The following is a 22,753-nucleotide window of genomic DNA, read 5'->3' on the forward strand; positions in this document are numbered from 1 at the left end:
TGTGTGTGTGTGTGTGTGTGTGTGTGTGTGTGTGTGTGTGTGTGTGTGTGTGTGTGTGTGTGTGTGTGTGTGTGTGTGTGTGTGTGTGTGTGTGTGTGTGTGTGTGTGTGTGTGTGTGTGTGTGTGTGTGTGTGTGTGTGTGTGTGTGTGTGTGTGTCTGTGTGTGTCTGTGTGTGTGTGTGTCTGTGTGTGTGTTTGTTTGTTTTCCAGTAAACTGCCTCAGACGCAGATGGAGTGGGCCCAGCTCCTGGAGGCACAGCAGCGTTACCATGACGCCGAGCTGCAGAAGTGGAGGGAGATTATCAAGTCGTCAGTAGTGCTGCTAGACCAGGTACTCAGACACAAAGAGACATTTTCAAAATCACGGCAGAACTTTGATGTGATGTGAAAATGTTAACAACTCTCTGAGAATGTGCCTGCTTATATATTGGGTACTGGGTTGACACTGCATGTGTAACTTAACTCATACAGTGATTCACCCAGAAATGTGGACCAGCATAATTTCATTGTCTTAACAAGCTAACTCTTGTGTCTCTTCTTTAGATGAAAGACTCTTTATTGAACCTCCAGCGAGGCATTGGTTTAAGGGACTACAGCTCCGAGGCTGAGGAGAAGAGAAGTCGTTATCACTGACATACCACCAACAAGGCCATGAGGGCATGCTGTGCAATATACTGTAGGACCTGTTTTTGTTTGTGAAAAAGTACACAGGCAGCAGCAAGACAGAGAGAGAGAGGACAGGGGGGCGGGACCAACAGTGAGCTGGTCCAATAGACACAAAGTGAGGAACAGTCGTCTCCAGCGCACAGAGGTGAAAACCCCTAGGAGGAGGAAATAACGGACAGAAAGTGCCCCTATCACACAGGAACTGAGGTGTCCCCAACATCACTGAGGCATTGTGGGAAGGTGTCCCTTCTCTACACCTGTGGAATAAACCGTTCCTTCTACTCTCTTATTTCTAAGTGCATCCTACTGTAAGCCATGTCAACCAGAGAGTCGCAGAGAGAAAGAAGGAAAACTACTGCATGCATTTAGACAACCTACAGTAGCTCCACTCAGTCAGTGTTAATGTGGTCCAGTTTCAGTCTATGTGTGTCAAAAAAAAAGAAGAACAGGAGACGAAGAGAGATCAAGTCGAAGAAAGGGGGGTCCTTTCGAGTCTTAATGGCTGTCTACACTCTCTTGACTGTTCCAAACCAATCGTCCCCCTAGAGGTTCTCGCTGCAGCGTCCCTTTAGTAAACCTCCAGTGATCAAAGTACAGTATCGTTCCATAACCAAAAAGGAAAAGAAGTGTTGTAGCTGGGTGCTAAGCTTCAGCGATCAGTCCCTATTGCCTTGTTTGAACCTGGCCTGTGTGGTCTCTGTCAGGGCTGGTTCCCTGTCTGACTGTTGTGTTGAAATATTTATAAGTAGAATCTGAAGACTGATGAGACCTAAGCCAGTACTTTTAACCTTATACACAATTCACATAATCAGTGATAATTCACCTTACACAGTGTTATCTACCTTACATTGCATTAGTCCTCGTCCTTCTAATGAAGTAGAATGTATTAGTCTGGACAAAAAGGCCAGACTTTGATCACAACTTATTAACTTTTTAAAAGGGGGTGCTGCAGCCAGAACAATAGGGAGACCTGTGTTCTTACATGTTTTATTACTAAACTGTGACTATATCTCTTTAAAAATGTTTCAAATTAGAAAGAATTCTATGAATATATTTGAAATATATAAGAATATTTCATTATTTAATATATATATATTTCAAAATATATAAACATTACCTATATTTATTGTTAATTTATGTACATAAAGAAATTATCAGAGCTCTAGACCAGTTAAGAATTTCTAACAAAAAGTGTTTTCTTCTAAAAAAAAAATGCATGCCAGATATGTCTGTGACATGTCCAGTGTGCAAGTATGATTCTGCATTGGCGCGATTATATTCGCGCATGTGTGAGTGTGAGTGAATGTGCGCACAAGTGTGTGCTGTAAAGTGTGACATTTTTACCATTCCACACTTGTATGATTCTTAATTTTTCTTTTCTGGTTCCTACAGCCAGACTGCCTTTTATAATGCTAATGCATTTGGATGCCGCCTTGCATTAGCTCCACCAGGGTACAGTTTACAATCGAAGAGTTTTGTTCCAAAATGACATATCCAACATTTAAAACAAAGTTACACCTACTTTTACAAAGTCATTGATAAACAATCACTTCATGGCAGTGTTTGACACATAGCCTTCTAAGTAGCTTAAATCCATGGTTGACGAAAGAAAGAAAAAATAATTGATCATCCAAATTTAAAGATGAACTTGATTCTTTTTCTATTGTAATGGATATATAACATTTTGGAGATGAACCCTTCATTTGCCCTCTATGAACAACTCTTTGTCCATGTCACCACATTAGTGGCCTGACAACTCTTTGCTAAAAGTAAGAATTTTCAAATTCGGGTGTTCATTTTCTTGCTGAAAGTTTGATGAGAAGATTGATGCCGCTCTCACGTTTGTACACTAAATAAGAGGCTACAGTGAGCAGCCAGATGATTTAGCTTAGCAAGCCGTTACCTCCTGTGTCCAGTCTTTATGCCAAGCCAACCATCCCCTGGCTCCAGCTAACAGCTAGCCTGGCTAGCATACATACTAGCCAGGTGAGCTGTTGCCTCTTTTTTCCATTTTCTATGCTAAGCTAACCATCGCCTGACTAGCTTCATATTTAGCATGCATAGAGACTGGTATCAATCTTCTCATCTTATTCTTGGCGAGAAAACAAATAAGCATATATCCAAAATTGTCAAACTATTCCTTTAAAAACACTTCAAACTATATTGTACTCCTCCTTCCCTCATTTCAAGTGTCTGTCTTGGATGAAGTGAAAGCATGAAAATGAACTTTACACAACTAAATTGAACCAAAAGAAAGTAGAAATGTACCTTCACAAATGATCATGTTGTTTTAAATGAAGTATTTATCATGTATGTCATGTATTATATATATACTGGGTTAGGTGCGGTAAAAAGCATCTCTTACGAGTTTGTCAAGAGACCCCTGACAGCCGACAGACTTCCAAATAAAAAGAGAAATTTCCTTGTTTTGAAAAAAGAGAGAAAGTGAAGCACTTTAGGGCCTTTTCAGGTAAAGAATGAAAGAAAGAAGTGGCAGAGATTTAATAGGGAGGTGATTGCAAGGCAGTGCATTTTGTTCTGTGGTGTGTTTTGGTTCATTCGACAATCACACTGGTGATTTACAGCTTCCAAACTCATTAGAAATAGCTGGATTTGAATCCTGCTGGTTTGTTACTGCTCACAAATTCCTTCTGACGAATAGAAATGTGTGCAATATTCTATTCAACATGAGAATCTCTTTCAATGTCACATCCAAAAGCCCCATCTAAGACTGACATGCTTTCTTGTCTATGTCAGGGCAAGAATGAGTGATTTGTATGAGGGAATTGTATCTTTACTGTGTGCCTGCATGGCGTGTTACTGACTGACTTATTGAGAACAGCAGAATAGCTTCAGGATTGGACCCCTGCTGTGTGTGCATACATTTGAAGAGAGCACTGAGTAAGGATGACACATGGGAACCTTGAGACCTGAATGTGAGTGATTGGAAATGTTTTCTGTTTTATAGAAATCACTTTTCACAATCCCGATGACACTGAAATATTATATAGTGATGTTATGCTTTGTGTATATGATGGTACAGAAATGTCATATATATGAAGGTTTTATTGAAATGCTTTAAAGTGTTTGTTTTTCAAAGTGTATGATGAAATGGATTTTTTTTTTTTTTCAGATGCTTGAATTACATTTTTGTTGTTGTTGTTGACATGACATTCTCACACCGTTTTGACTGAGTCATGGTAAATGCTTGATTTAAGTTGGTTGTACTCCCCAGCTCTGATTTTAATCTTGGGACAGTGAAATTTGATTTCACCGTCAAGGCTGAATGAAACCGCTCATAGTGACCGACACATTTTTATATTGAAACTGCTGTAAAACGCACATCCCCTTCCGTTTAAATTAGATATTCACTCAAGCGTCCAAGGAAGTGTCGCAGCAGAGATGAATTTCATTCAGTCACTCTCCACAATTATGCGAATTAGATCTTTTTTTTTTACCAGCTTCATCGTTCCCTTCAAAACTCCAGGTTTCTTATTGGATCCAACAAGTTAGACTCAAGTGAATCTAAGCTACGAACTCTCACGGGTATCACCTGTTTGTTGTTGAGTTTGTTTGTGTTTTCAATCTGTCTTCTTCATAGTTATCTGCATCACACGAATGATTGTTTGATTGCTATCGCTGCACAGCTGTTGAACCAAGGTGACCTGAGAGTTCTGGATGCCAGCGTTTTGTCACTGACTACTAATGAATTGTGCGCTTCGTTGACTGTATTAATTGGCATTCGCCTTGCTTTGTCAGAGAGCCGGCAAGACATTGGTGCCCCCCAGACGACAACACAGTACTAACTTAACAGCCTTGGTTAACACATGATAGGAATCACACACAACCTGCTGGATATGACCACTGATCAAACTCATAGCAAATGCTTCTTTGAGTGTGTCTTGATAAAGTATGTACCGGTGTAGTTCTGGTCAAAAAGACTTCTACTGTTTGTTTTGTTTTCATTTTTTTTTTTAGAAAATGTTTTGATTTCTAGGGAGACTTTAAGTGAAATTTCTACATGAGATAAATATACTGTAAGTATATGTTGTGTATATCCGCAGTGCGCACAGACACACACACACACACACACACATACATACATATACACACATATACACTCTATCTCACGCTGACAAAAGAATCCAACCTGCGCTGCGCGTAGGTTCTGACTTGCCGATGACTTTGCCTCAGAGAATGAAGATAAAAGTGGCTTTCTGGTTCATGTGAAGTAGAGATTGGAAGTATGAATAAAAAAGATATAATATTCAAATAGTGTTGATATTTTTGGAGACTTTATTTTTGACGAAACACAATCATTTCATAGAATATGTGACTGAATCTCTTATAGCTATATAGATGTTTGACCTCAGGAGACTTTACAGTGGAGTAATACAGAGGAAGATTGCATGAGGCACCAAGATGAAATATTCATCCGTTACTGCACTTTAAAGAAATAAAATAAAATGTAAAGACTTTAAAATATTGATGTAAGCTATTGAAAGCATTGTTATTTTGGGAGCTGCACCTACAGCACATGTTCACAGCACTCATGATTGTTATACCCCCCCCTGTTGTCTCACTTTAATTACTGTTGCATAAATGACCTGTTAATTGCCACAGTCTGTATGTTGCATAAAGTCAGTAAGTGAATGCAGGGGAAAGCTATGATGCCAGCCCAGGTCACTGAGGCTAAAGAGGATGAGACTGAAACATCTGGGGTGGGTGTGAGCAGAATACAGAACAGAAGAATTAAGAAATTAAATGAAAATGTATGAATTATTTTTTTCATACATTTCATGCAGGCAATTTGTAAATTAGTCAATGCCTTTTTCTATTTTTTATTGTATCACGCGTACATTATATATATATTACATGCATACATAATGAATACCTTATTTTCAGTGCTATCAGGTGACTCTTCAGATTTTTCAATGGCGAATCTGATTGAGACACTAAATGGCACAGTAATATCTGAAATATGATACATCACTGACTTCAAGTTTTCCTGTTTCCTTCTTTTTTTCGACCATGAATGTGTTTAACATTCCTCAGCACTGATTCCCCAGCAGACCTTGATTGGATAATTGGAAGTGAGGCTCGTGATTGGATAATGAGGTAACAATATATCATTTTCTAAAAAGCTAAATACAAATAGCTGATACTGAAGTATACCCTCATAACACATAGATTTAATTGTTTCAGTGATGTTACACAATCCCATTAAATGTGTAAAAGTATGTGAAGTGCGTTTCATAGTGTCTCACATTTGCAGCCTCTGTATTGGTAAACTGACTCTGCTCTCATTATGGTATGTATCCCGCCTACATGTTATCCACAGTTACAGCTTTCACCAGTGTGTCTGGCTTCTTCTATTCTTTGTTCTATAACTACATTGTGGCTTTCGGTTGTTTCACAATAATAAAACCCCAGTTATTTTACTACACTCCCAGAAATAACCGTCCCCTGAAGGAGTCCATTAGTCTCAGGCCACGATGGAAAGATGGGTGAGGTCGACGCGTCACTGTAATGAATCAAGGGGGATGGGACAGCGTTACGCGCAGCACCCCACCAGCCTCTCGCCTCCAATGAAGGCTGAGATTGGATTTGCGAAAGGGCGTATGACTCCCACTTTTCTCTCCGTGGCTGGTCGCAGAGGGAGGGACTCCGTGCCTGGGTTTGACAGCTGCGAAATAGAAAATGTATAGCGCATAGATGGTCTGGGAAACCATGCTGCTCCAAGGCAACCATACTATCACAAGGAATGGGATGCAGCATGGCCTTTTATAGCCTGCGGATGCCCTCATAAAGCTGGGCCAACCGGAGAACACGAATTTCCTAATAAGGGAATAATTTGCTTTTGTAGTGCGTGTAAGTCTGGGATTTTTTAGGGGGACCATGCATCGAGCGTTCTCGTTCCCGGTGACTGTGGAGCGCAGTCGGACCAAGGAGCGCCTGGAGGCTAGTCTGGCCGGGCTGTGTGAGCTGGAGCTCCGCAAGCAGAGGCAGGAATGTCTGGTGCTGGGGGCGCTGGCTCTGGGAGACCCTCTGCCCCAGGACTGCTACAGAGGGGAGCTGGCCTGTTTCAGCAGCTGGGGGCAGGAAAACTTGACACTTAGGCGTCAGCTGGTAAGAAGTTTGAATGTCTTTTACTACATGTTTGGATTCCATCAGACTGTGTTGAAACCTCACTTTAGATTTACATAGCTTTGAATATCTAATAGCCTTTACAGCCGACCCTCGTCGTAATCCGCATGACCGTTGCATGGACTCTTGGTCTGGGCTGCGCCTTTTGTGTAAAGGTGACCTCTATCTGCAAAAAAAAGTTACTCAACTTGATTAATAGGCTCTCTGTTTGAAAGGATGTAATGCGTTTCTGTGCGTTGGGCTGAGATTTATGCCCGTGGGTAACGAAATCAGGGGGTGGAGCACCCGCCGTTTGTAGCCCAGACCGACTATTTAATGGCCCATTGTTCCCTCATCATGGACTTTTGTAGGTTTTACTACTTAACACGCTCTTATTTGTGCTGTCTGCGGATCATAAAGGCATGAATTATCCACTCAGCTCGTATGTTCTTGTAGCGGATAACATTTTCGTGTCAGAATCTCTTCCATGTAAGTGATGAGGTGGCTTCTTGTGTTGAGCCCAAGCGAAGTTGCGGGGGGAGAAAAAAAGAAAAATGTTCCCGGGATTAACATGCGGATTAAAAACTGGGTTAGCCGAGACAAATCCGAACTTTCAGTGACAGCTTTACAGCGTCTCGCACAGAAACTTTCACGCACCACTGAGCCCGACGCTGTAAATCATGTTTTTTTTTTTAGTTGTCTGTGTTCCCTTTTTTTTTTTTTTTTTTTTTTTTTCATTTTTACGCGTAAACATTTGAGAGTCTGGGAGTTTTGTTTCTGTTTGGACGCTGCTCTCGCGCAGCCTGCGAGCTGTCTCAACATTGCTACAATAGGAAGCCATTATTAAAGAGGGTGAAAAAGAAATTAAATCAGCCGCCTCCTCTTCACACCTCCTTCTCTCCTCCCTCCCTCCTCCCTCCTTTTCCTCCGCCGGGGGCCTAACAATAGGCGCATATGGAGCAGAATACTAATGATTCCGACCGAGGCCCTAGTGAGAGGATAGGTGGCCTTGTACACTGGCGTCAGTTGGGTATGGCACAGTACGGGCTCTGGGATTTATATTGGCTTTAATGAGTCCACGTCTGAGCTTGTGGACTGATTTTATAATAGTGATAGAAAACAAAGATTAAGCTAATTAAAAAAGCCAATTTGAAAGAGTGCACGAGGGTCAAGTGTTCCCAAGGTGCGCACGCACCAGCTTATAAATTCATATCCCACGGTGCCGGTGGAGGTGTCAGTCTCATCCACACACTGACGGGTAACAGCCGTCTCCAAAGCCATTGAAGGGTTGACACGCGTTTCCCCGCAGGGCTGCATATTTCCCCTTTTCATTTTCCGCGCAACCCGTCATGTGGATCGATGTTTATTAACTGTTATGCTTATCCAAGCGTGTGAGTAATTACACGGGGTTTTCCTCGGGAGAATACTTTTTGCCCCCTGACTTTAATTGAAGTCTCAAATTGAGTCCTCGTGATTTCAGGTCACCATCTGCGTCCAATCCAAATCCCTAATCTCATCTAACATTTAGGTTAAAGTCTCCAAAATGCACAGTTCGCTGTGTGACACAGAAACATCCCACCCGTGGGACTGCCAGTGTGTGCGCGTGCGTGTAGCTGCCTTAAACACGAATGTGGCCCCTGACAGAGGCCTTCCTGGATACTGTGTGTGTGTGTGTGTGTGTGTGTGTGTGTGTGTGTGTGTGTGTGTGTGTGTGTGTGTGTGTGTGTGTGTGTGTGTGTGTGTGTGTGTGTGTGTGTGTGTGTGTGTGTGCGTGTGTGTGTGTGTGTGTGTGGTTTTGAAGGTGTTGACAGTTGTTGGATGCCAGACAGCAGCTGGGAAAGCATGGAGCTCTGACCCCCGCTCAGCTAACAACTGTGTGTGTTTGAAGAGTGGAGGAGAATGTATGAGTGTGTGACATACATACAAACATACACGTATCTGTGGAGGAGTGTTTTAGAAACCTTGAATGTCCTTAAATTCTAAATAATCTCCATCTGAAATCAAATGTTTATCATCGTGTGTGCACATATGTTTATAGGCAAAAGGTCTTTGTGGGGTTGTGACTAGTTTGTTTTAGTTTAGAGTCTTCGCTGGACCGCTGGCTTGTCATCAATCAGGTTGTGTGTACAGTATGTGGGTCCCCTTGTGTTAAGACGGCAGCACATCATTAGTGAGACTATATAGCAGTTAGTCTATTCAGCAGTGACCGATCACTGGATGGTTTCCTCCGCTTTGTGCCAGCACACCAAGATAAAAACAGAACCCAAACGTCTGTGAGTTATTTGGCTTATTTTTACGTAAAAGCAATCAGACAAATAAGCTTCTGAAAATATACGTGCATGCAAATACACGTGCACACAGAGAAACTAGGTTGTCCGATACACATTTTCAAACATTATGTCAACAGAAACACCATGAAATGGACTCCGTGCTGGTCCCACACATGAGCACAGCCTGGTGTATGTCTCTCATAAGAGACTCCATTCACAGCCAACCCACCATGCTGTCCTGCCCACAAGCCTCTGTGCACATACGATGGAGTCAGAGCATGCTAATGAATGCCATTCACTATGGTTATGTAAACACTGTGTGCGCCTGTGTCAACCTCTCTTAAATTAGAATTTATCATTGAAAATTGAATTTACTCTATTAAAATAAAGCATTTAAAGCGTGTGTATATTTGAAGGAAGAAGGGATCAGTGGTTTTAGTCAAGCAGTGGAGCTGGGGTCGTGTGTGTGTGTGTGTGTGTGTGTGTGTGTGTGTGTGTGTGTGTGTGTGTGTGTGTGTGTGTGTGTGTGTGTGTGTGTGTGTGTGTGTGTGTGTGTGTGTGTGTGTGTGTGTGTGTGTGTGTGTGTGTGTGTGTGTGTGTGTGTGTGTGTGTGTGTGTGTGTGTGTGTGTGTGCGTGCGTGCGTGCGTGTGCGTGTGCGTGTGCGTGTTTCCGGCCTCCTACAGTCTTCTCTGTGTGGAGCCAGTCACAACATTGCTTTAATTATAGAGGGTCCAGCAGTGCTGCTGCATGCCTCATGTGTCCTGTTCCATAGATTTTTATATCCTGGTGTTATTGTTTCAAACCCCTTCAAGCAGTGACTGGTAAGAGGTCTTTTCTACACCTCACCTACATCAAAATGCTTCTTTCAACAGTCAAGGTCCATTACATGCCTTTTTTCTCGGATGGCAGAACTGCAAAGTCTCTGTACAGCCCCTCTCTCGCACGATCAAAGGCTTATTTGTTTCTTGGCTTGGAATTTTCATGTCGAACTGTCTCTTGTTTTTTATCTGTACTCCCCAGTAAATAAAGATGCGTGAGATGCTGAACATGTAAAATCATCAGTCAATAATCAGGCATAGTGTTGTCCTGGATTCACTTGCTGGTCAATCTTTTTTGTTGAAAGAGCAGGTGGTCCTGATGTGTTGTACACCCAGTGTGTAACGTCTTAATGGCTAGGTGAGGCTGGCTCTCCATCTCCCCCATCCCCCGCTGGTCCTGAGCAGAGGTTGCCGTAAAACACTAATGATACAGTGTGCAGAGTGTCAAGGAACCAGTGTGAGACCATAAATAATGGAGTGCAATCAAAAGCCCTGCTTGCAAAATGGTCCCTATGACAGTATGAACCTACTCCAAAGCCACACTACTAACTGTTGTGTTGTGTTTTGTTGGTTGGTTGGTTTGTTCATCCACAAAGATTTGTTTGTTTTCTGACGCATTCTAATTTAATAACCAGCTCCACACACAGTGTGTACGTGTGTATATGTATGTGCATTTATGCACAAAGAGCCAGCAAGTAATCAATAATGTGAATCAGCCTTATTGATTAGCTGATTTCCAATAGTCTCCCCTCCTCCCAGTTATTTCTCTACCCCACACCAAAAGCCAAAACAAAGATCCCCACTCTTCGTTTCTGCCACACAAAACCATATTGATGTATGATGCTATTGCTTTGTTTATAGTAAGACAATAAGCGCCCTTGTTGAGACAAAAGAAATGACATTGTTTGGGGTCAAGAGGTTGTGTGGGAAGCATAGGTTAGCTTGGGTCAATTGGCCCTCAGCAGCATTCACATTATGACCGCATTTAGTCTGCAGGACAAAGGAGTCAGATCTCAAGCATTGACCAAAATATTACTCTGAGTGGTAGTCCAGACTGAGTGTCCTGTTTTCCAGGATTCTTTCTCTTGACACATCACATTTTTGAGGAGATAAAACATGCACTAGAGACAAACACATGCTATGTTTTCAAGCTTGAGCTATGAAGGAAAAGTTCTGTTTGTTATTTGGTCCAGAAATGTGATGAATGTGACCTTTTTAATGAGTCTACAGTCGTGCCAGCAGCTCTGCGAGGATGCACTACACTGAGCTAAATGCTAACGTCTGCATGCTAACATGCTCACAATGAAAATGCTAACGTGCTGATGTCATAACAGGTATAATGGTTACCATGTTCACCATCTTAGTTCTGTGCGTTAGCATGCTAACATTTGCTAGTTATCTCATATTTTGGCCTGATGATGGCGCAAAGGAAAGGTGGACAGTTCAAAGTGACTAGAGTTCATCTTGAGGGGTACATGAATGTCTGTAACAAATAAATTGCATGGTATTACATCCAATAGTTGTCAAACATGACACTAAATAACAAAAATATTAACTTAAGTTGGCACTAGAGTCAACGGCTCACTAAAGTCACTAGACTTTATGCTCTGGGCACCATGGCTGTCTGTAAAAATACTGGCAAAACATCAAATAGTAGTTAGGATATTTCAGTCTGGACAAACATGGTGTTCCAACCAACAGATCGACATCCCTAGCCCAAACAGACTAGCCACCCCTAGAGCTATGCACAATCATGGCTAAAAAGACTCTCTACCAGTATGACAAACTGTTCTTTCTGATCATTTCTCATCAGCTTTGCACATTTTCACAGAATAGGCCCTGTCTACGTTTAACTAGGCAGCGTTTTATTGACGAAGACACACAAATGTACATAGACACTGCTCTGGTGCAGAAGACTGTAGCAGCTGTCTGACAGGTGCTCCATCATAGCAGGTTTCTAATGTAAAAAGTGTCACCTTGTTACGAGGACCTGCTCAATCTTCTGGTAATGAAGTCTCTTAATGAGCCTTGAGTGTTAATGGTTTCACCTCCAACAGTGTGTGTGTGTGTGTGTGTGTGTGTGTGTGTGTGTGTGTGTGTGTGTGTGTGTGTGTGTGTGTGTGTGTGTGTGTGTGTGTGTGTGTGTGTGTGTGTGTGTGTGTGTGTGTGTGTGTGTGTGTGTGTGTGTGTGTGTGTGTGTGTGTGTGTGTGTGTGTGTGTGTGTGTGTGTGTGTGTGTGTGTGTGTGTGTGTGTGCGTGCGCAAGTAAGCAAGCTCGGATGCAAGTGTCTGCAGATGTCAGTACGTGTCAGATGATGTCGACATGAGAGCCGCACAAATTGTCTGCCTGGGTGAACTAGCTTGTCCAATTTCACTGTCTTACCAGTGTGTGTGTTTGTGTGTGTGTGTGTGTGTGCACGTGTACCCCTTCGCCTATATCTTTATGACATCCAATTCCGAGATGTAGAGTGAGGGCACTCTTTGCAAAGTCAAGTCTTTGTAGGCGTGATGATGAAGTGAGTTTTTTAGATTTGGGATGTATACAAATCAGCGCAAGGTCCTCATTTTGTGTGTGTGTTGTATTTCTCTGTTCTTAAATTGTGTTTTTTTTTCTGTGTCCATCTGAGCAGAATGAGCAAGCACATTTGTCTGTATATCTTGACAGCGTGTGTGTGTGTGTACCCCCCACCCACATGAAAGAACATCCCCCTACCCTTTACAGATGCCTGAATTATTCATGTTCTGACTCACTGCTTCCCCTGTAAGTTTGCTTTTGCTATAGCCCAGTGACAGATATGGATGCAGTACACGGATGCACAGTGGTGACCTGCGATGACCATGTTTTGTGTTTTCACTAATTAAGTTTATTTTTTACTGTGCATACAACACAAAAAAAATGCAAATCTTTCTTTTGTCAGATTGAAATATCCATCTTTGAAAATAAGGTGAATGCTACATGTATGAATTGTTATAATTAAATCAGTTGATAACAAAATACAACATAAACTAGCAATGTTACACATCAGATGATTATTAAATATAACTTATCTACCCATAATATAAAACACGTGTAGAAATTTCAGAGTTTTTCTCAACAGAGCTGAGTGCCAAACAAAATGAACGCTAGTGTGCAGCTGGAGAAACAAGCAGTGAAGGATTCACAGCTGTGCCTGTGTCATTAGTGTGTCTGGGAACCAGTAATTTGATTGCGAGGACAGTTTGAATGTTTCGATTCTTTTCCTCTTACCATCTACTTAAAAATTACTTCTCAACAGCGCAATCAAATACAGACAGCACGGAAACAGTCTGACTGTGTGTGTGTTTGTGTGTGTTTATGTTTCAGAGTGCCCTTCAGAGTTCCCCATGGGGCCTGATGCAGGCGCTGGAACAGCAGGTGGGAGAGTTGAGGATCGACACTGACGATGGCGGCTATGAAGGAGCCCAAGGAGACGCAGGCGACAGTCGGCCAAGTTCTGGTACTTCCACACTTTTAAACCTTTTCTGGGATCACAGCTCTGACATGCATGTAGTTAAGAGATTTCTAAATGTGTACTTTGTAATTTTTTAATAAAGCAACTAGGTGTGTTTTTGGTATATAATAAACTATATGCTTTATGCCATAAAACTCATGTTTCACTTTGCATTTTGAAAAATACTTGTAATGAGTTTGTAATGTTATTTCTGCTCTTATTGTGCGTTCATGCTCCACTTGCTTGTAAGTTAGTTTTGTGGCCTATTCGTGAACTGCAATGAGACAAATAGGCCTGCAGCATATTTTTAGAGAGCTGGAATGAATCAGTGAGCTCTAATAAATGAGATGGTCATGCCCTGTTTTTTTTCTCTAATTGCATGTCCTAGGTTTCTATGAGTCCAGTGAGGGTCAGTCGCCTAAAGGAAGATCTTGTTCCACCGAGCCCACAGAGACAGTCTCGTCCTGGGCTTACACCAATGACAGGCCAAAGTCTGTGGGTAAGAAAAAGTAGCCTGAGGTATACAAATACACACAATAACATGGTTCTATGTGTAAGTGAAGCAACACAAACTTAAACATATAATGCTAGCATTATAAGCTGTTTGAATCAGAGCATGTATTCACCTCTTCTTTTCTTTATTCCAAAAATGAAAAATATATATTATCCTTCACCTAATCCATAGACATTAAAGAAACTTAGTTGCAGCATCTGATGTGATTCATTTACTTAGAGTTTGGATTTATTCTCATCTTTATTGTATCAGTTGCTCAAAGCCCGAAAATCAGGAACCTGCAACCGCAAGAGCTTAAAGAGATGCATATAAACATACTGTTTTATAAGATTTAATATTCCTTTAAATGAAAACCCATGTTTAAAATCAGCACCAAGTCATATATTGGATGGTGGATTAAGCATTAAGTCCCTGACATATTCCAGAAAACTGACTTTGCATTCTGTAGTGAAGCTTCTCTTCCATGCATTATTGCTTATGTCTAATTTATAGATTTTACTTGTTTGCAGTATAATAAGTATGTCCTGGCACCTTGGCTTATATTGTTTTCTGTTTTTAGGAGACCCCCTCATGTTAAAAGAAGAACAGGATATGCCAGTCCTACGCACCACCTTACCCCGCTCTTTCTCAGCCCCTTACCCACCTTTGGAGGGCATCGCTGAGGAGGGCGCAGCAGGAGACTCCTGGCTGTGGGACCCCAGTGAAGTCAACCAAGCCTGGCAGCAGCAGCCTGCAGATGATCAGGCCTTAGAGGAGGATTACCAACAAGCCTTGAGGGTAGAGGGTTACATCCTAAATCTCATCCAGCGTCATACCCTCGCCCCACGGCCATGTCAGCCACGTACCACCCTGAACCCTGACCCTCCATTCGGCAGTGCCTCTGGACAGGGCTCCCTACACAGGAGAACTCCTTCTCTTACCACAGAGCAACGCTTTCCTGACCCCCACCTCCAGCTCCATGTTGACCTTTTGGCAAACCCTAAGAGCCAAGCCTGGGGTTGTGACCTGCTGGAGGGGGAGGCCTGTGGAGGAGAGGCCCCATCTTTGGAGGAGGACTGTTATTTTGCTCTGCCCTACCCCCAGTCCAGGCCACACTCCTTGGCTGAGAGGCTACCATCACCTCTGCCCTCCCTGGACCCCAACTGTGGTCTTGAGGCTCTTGACCCTTGTTGTGAACCCCCATCCCCCCAGCATTACTTACATCCACATCCAGCTATTCATCACAAGCACAATTTAGTAAGTGCTCAATATATCCCTGGACAAGCCTCCCACGCCCCTGTGCGCTCCCCCAGACACTACAACCCAGAGCAGCCTAAACCCAACCGAGCTGTCACCTCTCCTGACCACACAAACTCCAAGTCCAGGACTTCTAAGAAGAGCCACAACGAGCGACAAAGGACCAAGAAATCAAGCAGCAAAACCAGTCGATCTCAGTCAGAAAACAGCCTTCTGGGCCAGCGAGTGCTGCCTGAGCGCAGGTACAGCACCACCGAGAGGCACCAAGGCAGAGGCGATATTGCTCAGAACCCAGGCCAAGGCACTGGATTGCAGATGGGCAACAACAGCCACAACGAGAGCCGACGTTGGTGCTCCAATCTAGAACTCAGCCAGGACGAAGGGGAGACCACAGCAGGGCAGTCACATAGACGCCAAACTCGAAAAGCCCGCCATGGTCATCCTTGTACCCATTCCCAACCCCAGAACTACCACCATCAACAGCACACCCAGCGCTGGCATCCAGACTTCCAGGAGAGAGCACCTCTCTGTCAGGGAGAGGGGGGCTATGCCGGTGCGGCCCCCGCAGAGTCTGAGTCCAGCATGAGCGAGGTGTATTCTCCGGCATCCAGCTCACTGTCCAGTGACTCAGATGAGAGTGGGGGGCTTGTGTGGCCCCAGCAGCTGCCACCACGTCTTGCTTCTACCTCTTCCTCGTCCTCACCTTCACCACAGGCCACTGCCAACGCCCCCTCTCAACCAAAAGCCTTTGTCAAGATCAAAGCCTCCCATGCTCTCAAAAAGAAGATCCTCAGATTCCGCTCAGGGTCCCTCAAAGTCATGACTACTGTATGAGGAAATGTTCAAACCCATTTTTAACCCTTTACTATTGTCATGTAAAGCCATTGTCAGAGCAACCCTATGGCAACTACTTTTGTCCACCGATCACATGTTAACTAACCAATCCAGTCTTTGTACTCTACCTACCTCTAACTACCGTATGTGTTTAGTGGGAGACAGTGACATTAATTGGCATTATTTAAGATCATCTGGTTGAATTTATCTTGTGGCTGACAACCATCAGACACTAGACTAATGGACATTATCCTGGTCTAATTGATGATAATTGGTGTGATGCAAAGTTACACTGCGTTGACATGGACCGCAGAAGCTAAGTGACTGAATATGCTGCCAGTTTTTTCTTGATGTCTGTTGGCCTTGTAGTTAATTAATCATAGATTTATGGTTAATTAATTGCTACACTGTAGACTTGGGCAAATGCAAGTCTGCACGACTTAAAGGTACACTGTCAAAAGCTTTAAGTCTTGTTAAACACCAAAGCTCTAGAAATTAAAGTGTTTTGCGATACTGACTTTTATAAGAAATAGGATATGGATAAATTAGCTCTATTTGACAAAATGACACACTAATTTCTTAGAAGACCTCTTGGAAATTATTTAGAAATTATAAGGATATTATTCTGAAACTACAGACCTATGAAAAAAAGTATTGCTTTAATGTGTGGTAAGACTTGAAGCTTTAGAGCAAGGATTTGTCCTGCAGTTAGCCAACATCCTATAGAAAACAAGAAGGGCACTCGGAGAGCGCAGACCTCTGCCAAGGCTCAAGGTACGATCTAACATTGTGAACGAAAGTGAAACATAATTTGTGCATCTGCCCATGATTCAGATCCGCTACAAAATGTAACGTTTTCTTCCTTGGCCCACGCTTCACCCTTCCACCTGCTTTCATGGAAATAGGACCAGTAGTTGTTCAGTAATCCTGCTGACAGACAAACACACCTAATAAAAGCATAACCTTTGAGGCAGAGGTAAATATAAAATTTTAAAAATATCTCAATTATGCAGAAATGAACAAACATGTAATAGTACAGAGATATGTTCATATTTGGTTTTCCTACAGTCTCAAAATTCAGGGACTGAGTATGAATCTCTGAGCAGGGACTATCCCTTTTTTTCTTTATCATTCCCTATACTCAGCTCTGCCTCTATGTAAACTGTGTTATAGGGACTGATGAGCATCAACAGATCTGTGAGTCAGAAATGGGGTTTAGTAGAGACTATAGTAAGGGACCAGTGTATATGCATGCATGCACATAAAGTATGTATAAGTGCACAGATTCAATGAAACAGGGACACACACTCAGACACGCTTGTTAATATGTATGCTTTTGTATATACCATCATGTGGCCTTGTTTGGAATGAATGTAGTTTGTAAATAAAGGCGATTTTGCTTTTCATTTTGGTAATTTAACACATTTTTATTGTTTTGTCTATTCTTAAATTGCCCTGGAACAACAAGACAGGCCACACCATAAATTAAGATAAATATACATTTGTCAAGTGGCAAGAATGATAAGGAATTTACATTTCATAGATTTCTGTAGACAGGCTGTGTGGATCATTTGTCTGAACTGAATTTTTCGACAAATCTACAAACTGAATAGTCTCTTTAGGGTCTGACAAACTAAAACGGTGGGTTTCAGCCGACGAGCTCTATGCGTCCATGTATTATGCACTGTGGTAATTGAGAATAAGATATTTAGTGTGGCTCCCTCTTGTGGTCTATGCATAGTGCTGTTACACAAACGGACGCTGTGTCTTACAAGTATAACAAGGACACAAAATTACAAATTCTTTATATTATATATTCTTTACATTCTTTATCATATAAAATATTTTTCTGACAATATGCCTATGATTACAAGATATCAGACCATTCCCATATCCCTATTGATAACAAAAATGCCAGTAAACACAGTTTGAGATCATCATGGTGTGAGGGCAAAAAACAGAAGTTTGAAGAGCTTTATTGCATAAGATGTGAATGTCCACAGGAAATATTGCTAGGCAGCTACTTCCTGCTTTGCAATCTTGAGGAAAGTCTTAATATAACTCCTTCTCAGAATAGCTCGCTCAAACAGCAGGGCTGATGTGTTCATACTTACTCAAATATTGAATTTTGTTCTCCAGAGTGTGTTTGTTTGACCAATGTGTGTCAAGAAATGTAATTCCAAACACTTGCCCAGGGGTCCGTGTTCAGTGCAGCGCGTAGAACAGAGGTCACTCTTGTGAACGTATACCATAGAAATTCTATTTTATAAGAGTGGCGTAATCAGGGGTGTTGCACAAAATTCTGAACCCTTTGCATAGGCGTTCTCTATGGGCCCCTTCCCAGATCCATGACTGTTCATTCTAGTATATCCTCACATGCATACTCAGTCACCCTTTCAGTATTAAAGTCGACACAACATCAGATTTTACTTGTATCCTTTCCACTGCTCGAGCTCTTGGTGTCGTTAGCGATGCTCACCCTGGTCGTAGGGTCCTCGCTGATGAAGTGCAGCATGTTGCGCAGGGAGCGGTTCATGCTGTCTTTGAAGCCCCTGCCCAGACACACATAGAGAAGTGGGTTGAGGCAACTGTTGAAATACGCCAGGTAGAGTGCCAAAACCTGCGCCAGGTAAAGTTTTGGGCTGTGAGGGGAATTTCGAGGGGTCATCAGTATGAGAAAGTCCACAATGTGTAGTGGGAGCCAGCAGAGGAAGAAGCTCAGCACCACAGCAATGATGACCCTTAGTGTGCGCGTTGAGCGTGTCCGTCCTCGGGACAGTCCGCTCTCTGCTCTCCTGTACACCACCCAGTGACAGTATACAATCACCAGGAAAGGAAGGAAGAATCCTACCAGGAAGCGGTAGGATGTGACGAGCCAGGCACTGAGTAACGTGTGGACTGTCAGGCACTCTCGCTTGTCTTCACCTGCTTCGATCTCCTTGGTGTAGACAAACTGGGGGATGCTGCCTATCAGGGCCAGGCACCAGACAGCAACACACACACAGACAGCTCGCTTAGGCCGTCTGTTGTTCTGACACCAGACGGGTCTGCTGACCAGCATCCAGCGATCCACACTGATCAAAACCAGCTGCAGGATACTGCAGTACATCACCAGGTAAAACAGGCTTTTGAGTAATGTGCAGGCCAGCGGGCCAAAGTGCCAGTGGTCATCGTGGGCTAGAGGGACCATGAGCAGAGGGAGGGAGAGGCAGCACAGAAGATCCGCCAGCGCAAGGTTGAGAAACCAGAGGGAAGTGACAGAGCGCTGCATGCAGAACCCCGACACCCACACCACCAGAGCATTTCCAGGGACACCCAGCAGGACCACGAGGCCGTAGAAAACCAGAGCCGCGATCTGGATCGGTTGAATCTCAGGGGTCAAAGTGTCAGGAAACACTGGCAGCGTGTAATTATAGTCACTTGAATTGGTTGAATTAGAGTTAAATCCATAGTCCTCATAGTAATCCATGGCTGGTTAAAGCTGTAAATGGAAAAGTTGTCCAACATTATAATATTTTTATCATGCTGAAATAACATGGAACATAGATAATGAACATTGGATTAATTTGTTGTGAGACAAATATTTACTGTAAAACAAAGGAGCTTTCATCATTATTGTGTGTGAAACTAGATAAGTTCATAAATTAGCCCAACACTGTTATAATAAATAAACTAATAAGAATATAACTTGACTAAAGTTGAATTATATGAAAATGTAAAGTCTAGTTACAAATGAAACACTAACATTTAAAACTTAAAATTAGATATTGTTGACAATTCAACTTACGGTTTCAGATGTCTGTTGCACTCACACTGCTCGCAGGAAGTTATGGAGGTCTTCTGCTTTTCAGTGTGTTTTATACCCTCCTCTCCTATCTCTCTCTCTCACACACACACACATACACACACACAAATGTGCTTAGCTGTAGACGAAGTCTTCCTTGGAAAAAGTTGAAAATGTAGTTTGTAGTGCCTTTTATTTTTTCATTCTTCTGTAATGTATATAATTATTATATATTTTTCCCCTAATTACTTATTCATTGTGTCTATTCTTGTACTTCTGATGCTGTTACACATCCCCTGCATTAGTGGGACAAAATGACTTTATTGTCAAATTCATAATGTTAATTTTGCAGTAACACAACGTTTCCATATATACAAGTAACTCACAAATCAGCCTACACACAGATGAGAGTATTATTACACAACTAGAATTCTCAATGGTGTCTACAACTGTTGTAATGAAAAGCAATGAAGAGCTGCCTGCCTTTTTGGTTCAACATGCCTGACAATAAAAAATAAAAAAAAACTGACCAGTGGCTTTTGTAACCCTGTGGAAAATGCTGATTTCACAACAATAGTCAGCGTTCATCACCCGCATCACGCATGGTGACGCATCCTATATGAGATATGACTGCTTCAGTGGTCCTTGAAATTCTTGAAAGCTTGTGAATTTGAGAGATGAAAACCAAGGCCTTGGAAGTTTTTTTAAAATCGATATACATGACCTTTACAGAGGACCTCAAATCCTTCAATGCAATACATGCCGAATTTAAGTTGGACAAACAACAATACTGACAGTATGTGCAAATTCATAGCTTGCTGAAAACAACTTTAAAATCCAATTGGTGTTCAGAAAGGCAGCGATTCCCTCATCTATAATTTCAAGCTATGGTAGGGGCCATGAAGCATCACAATATACAGTAGTACTATTGTTCATTGAAAACTGTGTGGGGAACAGACTTCAGAATAACATTTACAGAAAAAGAAGTTAATAAAGGCGCATATTAAGTAATGTTCGGACTACGTTTATTCAATTTAAGATTACTGACAGCATGTATTGGGCTTCCTCTAGACTGCATAGGGTTACATTTAAAAGTGATCCCAGGTGCTGGAATTCCCCTGACAACAGCCGATAACTTATGTCTAAAGTTACCGCCCCAAGGTACAGGACTTTTGGTCATCAGTTCACGACCGTATCCAGAAAAAAAATCCCTTCTTTTAATTTGGGAAAGATTTCTGTATTACATTAATGGCCGTTAAAGACAACCTCAGACATAATTAGGCATGTGTCCCTGAAAGGTTTTGAATTGTAGTGTTCATTAATTAACCTTGATCTGCGTCTCAAAAGTCGGTTGTCCTTGAATTTGAAGGAATTGGGCCCTGAAAGTCCTTGAATTTGATGTTTAAGAATACAGGGGAACCCTGATGATACCACTGATTGTGGTCGGTGATGTGATTAAAAATCAAATTTTAAAATGCTCCAGGACAGAGAAAAACAGCAAAATGATGATCCACAGTATGAGAAGATGTTTATTAAGGTACAAGTTGTTATCTATACCAGAGACAAAGATGAAGTATAAAAAAGGAACAAAGCAAAAACTAGAGAAAATGTGTTACCATAGAAGAATGTTCTATTTTAACCCAAAGACATCACTGAGCCCTTCAAAATTAGGAAATGACAAGTAAAGGGGAACACAAACTCATATTGTCAGCAAAAGTTTCCCTAAAACTTAAAAAAGATAGCATGTTGCTGAAATCTCACAGACGTCAGCAAGCTGACGCTGATGTGAATAGAAATCTAACAGTCGGCATGTCACTGTTCATCAGTGTTTGACATTTAAAATATATTTGATACTTGGGTTTTCCTCTTCTTTCTTCATCAACGCAGTTCAGTTCACTCTTTGCATCATCTGTCACTGTTTAACTCCTGGATGCTTTTGTTTTGTCACAGCTGTTGCCATGCTGAATATCAGGATGTTTCCTCACTGGGTCATCAGAGTTGCAGAGAGGTTGAGTCAGTTGAGGGCCGGAGCGCTGCTCGGTGGAAGGGTGGGGGTGTCATCTCTAAATGCATCTGATTGGAGGTCTGCAGAAAAACAAAATGCACTGTCTTTATCCTTCTGTTTTCAACCCATTTACATCCAACTTATGTCATTCACTGGATATTCCACAATGGTGTACAGCTAGCAATATTACAAATATTACCTCCATACAGATACCATACAGATCCACAGTCACTATTTCTCTTTTATTGTAGATGTGATATAAATATATTTTTCAAAATACAACAAAGAAAAGCTTGAAGAGCACATTTTGGATTTCTTGCTAAGACTGCAACCTTGTTTTTTTTATTTAAAACAAATCTAGATGAGCTTGTCGGCTAAGGTACATGGTGTATTGTTGATAATGCTGCTTATATTATGAAAGTAGTCGATGAAGTATGTATGTGATTACTAAAAGACCCCAATTGCACTTTGCTAGGGTGCTTTCCAGTAGATATAGAGTGTTACAATATAATATAATATAATATTATCACACACAGTCTTCCAGCCAAAATTGAGCGCTAAAAGGCACCCTGGAAATGCTGACTATGTGATGATATACTGTAATAGTGCTAGTTATTCCCACACACACACACACACACACACACACACACACACACACACACATACACACACGCTACTACCACTACTTACTAAACTAAGTGTTGGTTACATTAGAGGTTATAAGGTATGAAAAAGCAGAGAGTATGATAACATTTCCAACTCACCAATGAGTGTCAAGCCTGGCTGCTGGTTTAATATAACTGACGTCTCCTCTTCCTCCTCCTCTTCTCCCCAGTCTGCGATGTTGGCTGGGGGGATGCACTGCTCTAAGAACAGGTCCTCCTCGTCTTCCTCCATGTCCATGTTCTCCGGAGGCCACCGCAGCTCTCCACTCTCCACCTCGCTCACCTCCGTTGGCTCCACAACGATGGAGGGTAGACGCTCCTTCGCATGGTCATGGTCCAGGCTGTTCAAGGTGGTCTCTGGGCCC

At 42.2% G+C, this 22,753-nt stretch overlaps 3 protein-coding genes across 5 annotated transcripts in view; 2 read left to right on the forward strand and 1 right to left on the reverse strand.

The window, feature by feature from the left end:
- The window catches only part of gramd1bb (GRAM domain containing 1Bb), a gene marked incomplete at its 5' end in the record, with an annotated part of 65,872 nt that extends 64,067 nt beyond the window's left edge, over nucleotides 1-1,805 (forward strand). For all 3 annotated transcript variants that reach the window (XM_083913536.1, XM_083913534.1, XM_083913535.1), the window contains 2 exons: nucleotides 211-331; nucleotides 544-1,805. In XM_083913536.1, coding sequence (XP_083769662.1) covers nucleotides 211-331; nucleotides 544-633 — 211 coding nt within the window. In that variant the 3' untranslated portion in view covers nucleotides 634-1,805. The remainder of the gene's footprint in view (nucleotides 1-210; nucleotides 332-543) is intronic.
- Nucleotides 1,806-6,395: 4,590 nt separating this feature from the next.
- Nucleotides 6,396-17,286, forward strand: LOC310946949 (dapper homolog 3-like). The gene is made up of 4 exons (XM_083913549.1): nucleotides 6,396-6,795; nucleotides 13,224-13,356; nucleotides 13,739-13,849; nucleotides 14,424-17,286. Exons 1-4 carry the CDS (start codon nucleotides 6,565-6,567, stop codon nucleotides 15,932-15,934), a joined length of 1,986 nt encoding a protein of 661 aa, XP_083769675.1. The 5' UTR covers nucleotides 6,396-6,564; the 3' UTR covers nucleotides 15,935-17,286.
- Nucleotides 17,286-19,753, reverse strand: c5ar1 (complement C5a receptor 1). Its single transcript, XM_083913550.1, has 2 exons — nucleotides 19,722-19,753; nucleotides 17,286-19,415 (listed from the first exon to the last, which is right to left on the reverse strand). Exon 2 carries the CDS (start codon nucleotides 19,401-19,403, stop codon nucleotides 18,354-18,356), a length of 1,050 nt encoding a protein of 349 aa, XP_083769676.1. The 5' UTR covers nucleotides 19,404-19,415; nucleotides 19,722-19,753; the 3' UTR covers nucleotides 17,286-18,353.
- Nucleotides 19,754-22,753: the final 3,000 nt, after the last annotated feature.

The sequence above is a fragment of the Echiichthys vipera genome (genome assembly GCF_963691815.1).
Source record: "Echiichthys vipera genome assembly, chromosome: 5".
NCBI lineage: Eukaryota > Metazoa > Chordata > Actinopteri > Perciformes > Trachinidae > Echiichthys > Echiichthys vipera.

Coding starts and splice junctions, on each gene's coding strand:
- c5ar1 (XM_083913550.1), bottom strand. CDS start 19,403: ATGGATTACTATGAGGACTATGGATTTAACTCTAATTCAACCAATTCA.
- LOC310946949 (XM_083913549.1), top strand. CDS start 6,565: ATGCATCGAGCGTTCTCGTTCCCGGTGACTGTGGAGCGCAGTCGGACC. Junction 6,796..13,223: donor TGACACTTAGGCGTCAGCTG/GTAAGAAGTTTG, acceptor TTTATGTTTCAG/AGTGCCCTTCAGAGTTCCCC. Junction 13,357..13,738: donor CGACAGTCGGCCAAGTTCTG/GTACTTCCACAC, acceptor TGCATGTCCTAG/GTTTCTATGAGTCCAGTGAG.